This window comes from Eucyclogobius newberryi, unplaced genomic scaffold, assembly GCF_026437365.1.
Source record: "Eucyclogobius newberryi isolate DKJ021-1_F unplaced genomic scaffold, fEucNew1.0.hap1 SCAF_22, whole genome shotgun sequence".
In the NCBI taxonomy this organism is placed as follows: Eukaryota; Metazoa; Chordata; class Actinopteri; order Gobiiformes; family Gobiidae; genus Eucyclogobius; species Eucyclogobius newberryi.
The window spans coordinates 6,179,435-6,188,885 of record NW_027315857.1 but is presented as its reverse complement, the minus strand read 5'-3'; the positions used below and the strand labels follow the sequence as shown (position 1 = coordinate 6,188,885).

The 9,451-nt window shown below is 38.3% G+C and overlaps 2 protein-coding genes across 4 annotated transcripts in view; both read left to right on the top strand.

Moving 5' to 3' along the window:
• The first annotated feature begins 1,379 nt into the window (after positions 1-1,379).
• Positions 1,380-6,677, top strand: haus4 (HAUS augmin-like complex, subunit 4). Its single transcript, XM_072458876.1, has 9 exons — positions 1,380-1,460; positions 3,123-3,262; positions 4,258-4,389; positions 4,556-4,696; positions 5,479-5,575; positions 5,808-5,953; positions 6,033-6,163; positions 6,246-6,314; positions 6,402-6,677. The coding sequence occupies exons 1-9, from the start codon at positions 1,397-1,399 to the stop codon at positions 6,586-6,588; spliced, it is 1,107 nt and encodes a 368-aa protein (XP_072314977.1). The 5' UTR covers positions 1,380-1,396; the 3' UTR covers positions 6,589-6,677.
• An 869-nt stretch (positions 6,678-7,546) lies between these two features.
• The window catches only part of dock11 (dedicator of cytokinesis 11), a 91,776-nt gene continuing 89,871 nt past the window's right edge, over positions 7,547-9,451 (top strand). For all 3 annotated transcript variants that reach the window (XM_072458912.1, XM_072458913.1, XM_072458911.1), the window contains exon 1: positions 7,547-7,776. In XM_072458912.1, coding sequence (XP_072315013.1) covers positions 7,672-7,776 — 105 coding nt within the window. In that variant the 5' untranslated portion in view covers positions 7,547-7,671. The remainder of the gene's footprint in view (positions 7,777-9,451) is intronic.

Sequence of the window (9,451 nt, the reverse complement as noted above, 5' to 3'; positions counted from 1 at the left end):
TGTATAAATGTAAGAATTTTAAAAATCTCCTTTAGACATTATTATGGTTGACAAATAGGATATAACTTCTCACATAAGTAAACAGCAGGAATGTCCTAACCTGACCCTGATCCTCAGACCAACTTTTGGCCCACAGGCTTGTTGCTTTGCTCAAATAATAGAACGTAGTGCTTTTTACTGTAAAATTTGAAAACATACACTATCCACTATCATGAAGAAACAAAATGTTGATGTTATACAGACCTAAAATATATGTTCTAAGTCTCATTAAAGGTGTGGTGGCTCATCAAAACTTCATAAAATTCAAAATTTTCATTGATTCACATAATTTTCCTGTCCTCTGTGGCCCTCTGCTCCTCTCCATGGACATCAGTTTTAGGCTAAACTGTGGAATAATATGGCCAAAGGATAGGGAGAGACTCCTCCTCCAAGAATGAGTCAGGTTTGTGGAGATGCAAGCCAGCCAACAGTATGAGGACACATGTTTTTCTATGTATGTATGTATTCATTTATTTATTTATGCTACAAAGTGGCATAACAAGGCTAGTAAATATTTTAGGTATCTGCACTTTAACACAATTTACTTTGGATATTGTTTTACTTTTACTTAGTTACATTTGAGATGGCGGAAGTGCGCATGCGCATTCACCCGTGCGGACTGATACAACACACACGTGCGTTTGTTTATTAGCGCATCGCATCTCTCATCTCCCTAGATTTCAGTCTCTTACGAGTCAGCTCGAACAGTCTATCTCCGTCTTCACTTTGTCCCGTACACTGAGGGAACTATATTATAATAGATCAATGGGCTTAAACACGCGGTAACATGGGGACGAGCCACACGCGGCTGCAGATGAGCGGTAGGTGCGCCACGAGGAAATAAGACTCAAATTTGGGTCAAAAAAATCGTCCATTCAACCTTTAACTCTACAGTTGCGGTGATTCATTTTTTATAAAATGTTTAATTGATGCAAAGAAAAAACAGCCTATTACAAATTATGGGTGCAGTGTAATTGTTGTACAAAGGGGGGGGGGGCAGCACCACACCAAGGTACTCCTTATGTATCTTAAGTCAACAGGATTAATGGGGAGGTTTAAGTACTGCTGGGGCCTTCCTACATCCATGGGGCCTTCCCGGCCCACACTCCATACCGAACGGTGGCGGTAATGCACCTTCAATTGCGTGCCAACCGCCAATAAACAATACTAGATGAAGAAGACCATCGAAGCGAAGAAGTCTTCTGATTGGTTGGCAAGTCAACCAATCAGAACGCTTTTCTGCGGGGCGCGAGACTTGAGTCCGGAAATAGTCTGCTTACCCTTTCCTTTGAATTACATTTTCCCGTTGTTGTTTTTTTAATAATTGGCGCGTTTTATATTTTATCAGGCACTAATAATGTCCTGTCCTGAATCTACAAAATTCACGTCGTTTGCTAAAGGTGACATTTTACATCAACAAGGTAAGATCGCTGTGTAAATTCCACGTAAGCGTCGTAATCCTGTGCGATAAAGCGAGTTTTGGTTGTGTTCAACTTTCAAACTATGTTCTTTTTTGCAGCAATTTAAGACCTGAACAATGCGTACTAAGGAATGGCGTATTATAAGCACTATTACGCTGTAGCTACCTTGTCTTAAACGAATTTTTAGACCTTTGTGAATACATTTTAATTATCAAACGTGAAGTTGGACATAATGTGATTTCAACGGAGAAACTGATCAAACTCAAAGTGGTTTTACTAAATGAAAACCACTCATATATATGAATGATCCTGGTTTAAAGACATTTACTATTGAATTTTACCTTGTTAGTTTATTTAAAAGGAGATTAGGACAGACATTTTATGTTTAATGAGGGCAATAGCCCAATCTTTAGGTTCTACTGATACTGCCGCTGAGTCCTTGTTGTTGTTGTTGTTGTTGTTGTTGTTTTATGGCGGTTGGCATCCAATTGTTGCATTACCGCCAGACTTTATTCCTCAGACTTTTCGTAGTTGTTGTTGTTGTTTTATGGCGGTTGGCATCCAATTGTTGCATTACCGCCAGACTTTATTCCTCAGACTTTTCGTAGTTGTTGTTGTTGTTTTATGGCGGTTGGCATCCAATTGTTGCATTACCGCCAGACTTTATTCCTCAGACTTTTCGTAGTCCTGAGTCCTTGGGCACACTGTTGGGAATGTGTGCGTGGTTCCGTGATGTAAAGCGTTTTGAGTGCTTTGAGTGTAAAAAAGCAATATGTAAATTTAAGCATTTACCATTTAAATCATCAATTTTTGAGAAGCTCCAGTACAATTCTGAGGCTAGAAAATGATAATTTCTAATAGCAAAGCTGACATTTTTACCCTGAAAATTCAATATAGGCTTAAAATGATCAGTATTTAGAATCAGAACATGTTTATTGCCATTGTCAATGGACAGAATTCACAAACATAGGCCCTTGCCTTGGTGATTTGGTGCAACATAAAACAATGAACAACGATAAATCAACCTATATAAGTCAAAAAGAGAAACAATTTAAATCTGCTATGGGATAAAAAAAATAACAATGAGCTATAAAATAAAAAAGAGAGAATAAAAATATTCTTACTATGTACACAAATTTACATATGTAGTGCAGAAAGTGAACAGTGCAGGTGATCAAATTATGGTTAAAGTGACAGTGTTTAGGCATTGTTCACGAGTCCAACGGCAGAGGGAATTAAACTGTTCTTATGGCGGGAGGTTCTGGTCCGGATGTTCCATAGCCTCCTGCCTGAGGGTGTAGCCTCCTGCCTGAGGAGTGGCCTCCTGCCTGAGGAGTGGCCTCCTGCCTGAGGAGTGGCCTCCTGCCTGAGGAGTGGCCTCCTGTCTGGGGTGAGAAGGGTCAGCTGTGATCCGACCTGTTCGTCCCAGAGCCCTGGAGATGTACAGGTCCTGCAGAGATGGAAGTCTGCAGCCGATCACCTTCTCACCAGAGCGCACAATGCGCTCTGTGCCTGGATTTGATCTGATGTGGTCTTCTCTACATCATTTTGCTTTCATTCTGGAATTTTGAACATTCTTTTGAACATGACATTTCAAAAGGTCTATTGTCCTTCATAACATCTTGTCCAATGTGTTTTAAATATTGCTAATTGTCTTGACAGTCCTGGCCTCTTTTCCTCTGTGTGATTTGACTGAAGAGGATCTCAGTCAGAACCCTCAGTTCTGTAAACTCCTGGCCACTCTGACGCAGCATGTGGACTCCACTGGACTCACACTGTCACTCAAGACCGAGCTGGACAAGGTAAAACACGCCTGAAAGTAAAAGCAGTAAATTGAAAGTTATGCTTGTTGGAAAAAAGCTTGGAAATTATGTATACAATTAACTTTTTCCATCCTTTACTATTCTTATCAAAATCAGAAAGAGTTTATTGCTATTGTCTATGAACAGAATTCACAAACATAGGAATTTGTGCTGGTGATTCAGAGCAACATAAAACAAAGTCAAAAAGAGAAACATTTTATTGATTCGCAAGCAATTTCACCCACATTGTTTTACCCAGTCATGACTTGTAGTACAAGCAATCCAACTGGAGTGTCCGCTTAAAGGGATGGGGAAAAAGTATATTGTGTATATTCCAAATATTCTTTCATAATTTAAATTACATGGAAAAAAATATTATAATTTTTTTATAGCTACTGAGGTACTAGGCACTAGAAAAAACAGATTATTTACTAGGATAATGTTAAATTATTAAGTATTTATGTTTTAAAAGATTCAGGTTTAGTGTGGTAGAGCCATATAAGCTGGTAGATTGCTCGTCCTCTGATCTGAAGTTCTGTGGTTCTAATCCCACTCCCGCCATACACATCGTTAGTAGAGCAGTCAGATCCACCCTCAGGTGAATCCTGCCATTGTGTCCACAGAAAAATGTGAGCTTTTATCTTTTACCATAATTTCGACATATATCAAAATGTTCAAAAACAGCCGAGTGTGTGTGTGTGTGTGTGTGTATGTATGTATGTGTGTATATATATATATATATATATATATATATATATATATATATATATATATATATATATATATATATATATATATATATATATATATATATATATATATATATATATATATATATATATATAGTTTGAAGGGAAGGTTATTACATCCAAAGGCTTAAAGCATGCAAATAAAAATGAGCACCTCAGTTACTGCCTTGTCTCAACTCACTTAGCTGATTACAATTCTTCCTGATTGATTCCTGATTGTTAACACATTTGAATGTATCTCTCTAGGCTGAGAAGAAGCTACAGAGCCAGAAGAGGAACTGGCTGCGTTCTCAGGGTCTGTTCAAGACACTGAAGGAGATGATCCAGGAGCACTGTGTGAGGAAGCACTACTCTACTGTCCCACCTGACCAGAACATGGTAAACATAACATATTAAATTCAATTCAATTTATTTTTGTAACGCCCAAAATCACAACAACGGTTGCCTCTGAGGGCCAAAGTAAAAAACGAATTAAGCAACTTACGGTAGACACTCTCACAACAGTAAACAGCGTTTTGAACTTTATTTATTTGCCCCTGTCTAGTTTTATGAGACTATGGAAACGTGTCTGCTGGTGGCTCAGTGCGTTCGAATGTTGGATCCAAGTAACACTACTGAAAAGGAGCAGCCCAACATTCTGGGTCTGGAACCTCAACAAGTGCTACAGCTTATGCCTTTAGAGAAGGTAAGCCAGATGTATTATGTATTATTTGCTGTGTAGGCATAGTATTCATTTGGAAATGTGGATATACTGAATTTTCTGCTCAAACGTAGTATTTGTTACACTTTTGAGCAGAATTTACAACAGGAAATTAAGGATTTACACTAGTGCAGGAACACTACGCTTTTGTCAAGATACAATCACAATACATAGGGCCTAATATGATATAATGATATGATATCATAATATGTAATACTTTCAATATATTGCTATTTAATTAAGTATTGCTGTAAGGTAATAAGCTTATTATAAATATAAACAAGATGTCATTAAAGTATTGCAATGCATTGTCTTGAATACAATACGTATATCATCACAACAAAACAGTGATACGATATTTAGTGAAACTATTTATTTCCCAGCCTTAATATACACTACACACATATATCTAAATAGACAGCTAAAATTCCTATTGTGGGTTTTCAGATGACGATATACCATTCTATAGGCTTATATTATTCAATAGATGTGGATGGGACTATTGTTATAGTGCAGTCTTTTGGTTGTAATTACATTATTTATGTGGACGGGACTAATTCTTAAATGATGAAGTTCTATTCTTGTATGATAGTATGACATAACATAATCTGAATCTGCTTATTATTGATCGACACTCAATTTGTTGTGTGTGGACTATAGTAAATGCATATTACCTGTATCATTTCTCCTGTTTGCTTCTCCACCCACTCAAGAGTGTGCGTTTGAATGTAATGCTCATCATTCACTTATGTCTTACTCTTTTGTAGAATGTGCAAAGAATGAAACAAAGTTTGCCCCATGAGCTGGAGAAACATCTGAAAAAGAAGTGTCTGAGTCTCCTTTGTTACTACCATCCTGAATGGGGTATGGACTTTATCCCATTGATAACATCATGGCATCTCCCTTTGTCCTTTTCCACAATTATATTATTGAACTCTGGTGTGCATTTAAGGATTATCATTTTTACTCTTTTATCTAGCCTGAATGTGAACTGCCATATATTTATGTACTTGTCTTATTTGTTGCTTTCACCAGCTGGATGCAAGAAACTGCCCTCAATAAAGTCGTGATTCTGATTCTCTTCTGTATCTTGTAGAAAATGAAAGCGAGAATCTCAAATGTACTAAACTGTTGTACCTGGCCACACAAGTGGACAAAGACAAAAAGAGTGCTAAGAGCCTGAAGGAGAGCTGTGGGGAAAACACAGTTCTGCTGCAGCGACAGACTCGGCTTTATCTCTCGGTGAGTTTACAGATATTCAACATATCATTCAGTTATTATTCATTGTTTGATTGTCAATAAAAAACAATGTTTGTATTAGGAGCTGATCAAATGCATTCAACTGCTGCAAACTCTCATCCTGGATCACAGACTTAGAATTCAGACGGATTTGGACAAGAAAAAGTTGGACTACTTTGAAGGCAAATGTGAACTGGTGCTACAAAAGATTAAGTGAGACAATATTTTATTATTATTTTTACACATACACTAGACAGTTTCTAAAAAATAGTGATGATTGCCAACTAATTTCAAGGACTGAAATGGTTGACATTCAACTGGACACTTACACCCCAGACTCAATATCTGCCCACAGAAAAATACGGTATTTATATATAACTTTGACATATTTATTCACAAAATACTATTGAAATTATGCCTCTCTAAAATTGTTTTGTCACTGTTGTTCCAGAGAGAAACTGGAGTCAGAGCTAAAATGCTGTCAAGTGGAGAAGCAATCTGTGGACCTAAAACTAGGCTCTTTTGAGATCTTAGGAAAAGAGTTCCAGGCCCTGGCGGAAGAGTACTGCAGATTACGACAGGAGATCGAAATGAAAAACTGGGCTCTGCAAGAGTTCACTCGATACAACAAAAAGTGAAAATCTGTAGACCAGATTTGAACACTTTGAAACCTCTTCACTTTGCACTGTCATGTTTTGGATATGTTTATTTAAAAATACATTGCGATCTTTTTAGTCTTTCTCCTATTCCATTTTAATCTTATCATAGTTTATGTTTGTACCATTACATCAATTGAATTGAAGTGAACAATTCAAAAAGTGGTAGTGTTCAGATTTATAGGTGTCATTTTCGTATATTGAACTCACAGGTATAACCGGTTACATGCACTCGAATTGTGAAATAAAAAATATTGAAATGTAAACATTATTTTTGTTTTCCTTTGTCTGATCATGATCCCTCCGATTGCTCACGTCAGATTTTGTGGTTTGCATGTTATTTTATTAATAGTAAAGGTTCAGAGATCAGATTATACGGTAATCTCATTTTGGTGTGCATGTGAACTTTGAGTTTGTGTACATCAGCGCAGTATGTAACCCCTTTGCAAAACCACAAGATGGCGGTACAATGCCGTACTAAACAAGTACTGTTGTAATATATTTTTACACTTCCTTCTTTTTGAATGAAACATTATAATGTTATCAGTAATGTATATGTAATATGAACTCGAATGTTTTCGTTTCAATTTAGTATTATTAAATATGTTTCTATTTGTGGTGGTTTTATTTCCGCATTGTTCACATCCAAGGATGTGCCATTCGTCAGCATCATCATTGATGATCTTTGTTCATCTTTTGAAATTGCTATACTGTCGCACATTTCTATACACAATGAGACATGTATAGAATCCTCCACTATACTCCCAAAATAACATATTCCAAAAATGTAAAATGATAAGAATAAGCTGATAATAATGATACAGGAGTGGTACATCGCCTCATCCCCACTCTGCACTCTCATCAGCAGCCGGCCATGCCCCGCCCTCGCCTCGTGCGTGGAGCTCGCGAGCCCCTGCCTCCTCCTCCGCGCACGAGCCTCCTCCGACTCTACCGTGCCGCATCTGGACTGTCACAACCCGACTCGGCTGTGTGCTAACGCGGCATGCCCCACTCCAACACACCGGCCCGGACGCTTCCTTGGATTATTTCAACCGGGGGTACGCTATGTCGGAGGTTCGCAAATTCACCAAGAGGCTGAGCAAACCGGGGACCGCGGCCGAAGTCAGGCAGAGCGTGTCGGAGGCTGTGAGGAGCACCGTGGAGCTCGTGGTGAGGAGGAAAGCCGCCGCTAGGAAGTATTTCCAATGGCTCTCATTTTACAACACTTTGGCCAATTAAGTAGTGGCTTGTCAAGTAACTTCCTCTTTGTGTATTTGTTTTACACCTTCTATCATCATTATACCACCTAGATTTGAAAGCTTTGGGGAAATATCCTTATGGCACTTTTTTGTTTTTGTATTTCTGTTTTTATAATCCGGTTCTGTTCAAAGTTCAGGGGAATTAACTGAAAGACAAACTATGTATTTCAGAACATGTTTTTACAGCTCTTTACAACGTAGTTAGCCGTTTTTAGGCTGAACAGGACAACATTCAGTCATTTGTGCTGGAGAAAATTACGGTACTCCAAAATGTGCGATTGCGATTAATCTCGCAGCCCTAATACGTCACCCACTCATTCTTCTTCATTTACATCCTTTACTTTTCACATTCAAACGCGTTCACCCTGAGAAAACGTGCTAACGTCCCAAAAATAATAAAACGCTGCTGATGGCTACAATTACCTCGATTAAACCACGTATTCCGTCTATGTCGGCTGATTTTAAGGCCAATAACGGCGCTCCGACCGCACGATGCCATACGTGTTTGGCCCGGGTTTGACCATTTCCCACAGTCATGTTATGTACAGTAGTCTAATAACGGACAGCCCGATCTACAGTCTCCTCTACGGGTTCCTTTGTGTGTCCATGCGGGCGGAGGAAGGAGCGGTGCCAGTTGGACAGCTGCAGCAGTGAGCATGCATGGCTCCTCTGCACTGTCCTGCCCTGTACTGTCCTTGGAGGAGCTTCCCTCTGATTAGCCTCATAGTGTTGTAAAATAAAAAGCATGGTTTGGTAATGTCATAGTAATGAATATCTCTATAGTTGAGAGTCTAAACTTGTGGAGCTGTCCAGTATGTGCCTTCTGATGTAGCGTTTTGGTCAATAATATTTCATGTTTATAATGAAAAAGTAGAGTTTTGTCATAACACATTCTGACTCAAACATTTTCAGCAAAGGATGTGTGTGTAAATAGTGACGTCAAGGTGAATCGGTAGCTAGATAATTGTTTTCATTTAGGTCACACACACGAAAAAAGATTATCATGAACAACAAAATCAAGCAATATCAACTCGTGTGAGTAATTTTTTGCAATGGTGTCAATAATCAAATAACTTCTCTACTCTCAAAGAAAGTAATAAATACATAAAAAAGTGTTTACTTGAGTGACCTTGTTGTAAAGAGCCGGATTGTATCGTCACAGCGAGCGGAATGTTAAACCAGTGGAGGCTTTAAGATGTTGAAATAACCATTCAAAAGTATCCGTGATAATGTAGCAGAGAGAACTAAAGGTATATCGAGTTGTCCCGCATTTTGTCTGACGTTTCTTTTTGCACATCTTGCCACAAACATCCCAAGCTCTAAGTGTAGTCCTCAAAGTTGTGACTTGTGAGATAAGTAGGAATCTTAGTGTCAATTGTTTGTGTGACGATATTAAGAGAATTCTATGGGATGACATAATGCAATTGCTATTTTTTGACCACAGGTTTGCTCATTCTGTTCAAAGTCTTGTTTATATAGATTGTATTGTGACATCTATAGCACAATCGCCCTTTAAATTGTAACTTTCCATTGACTCCTGTAGTGATGTAACTTTGTCAAATCCATCCTGTTTTTGAAGTATGAAC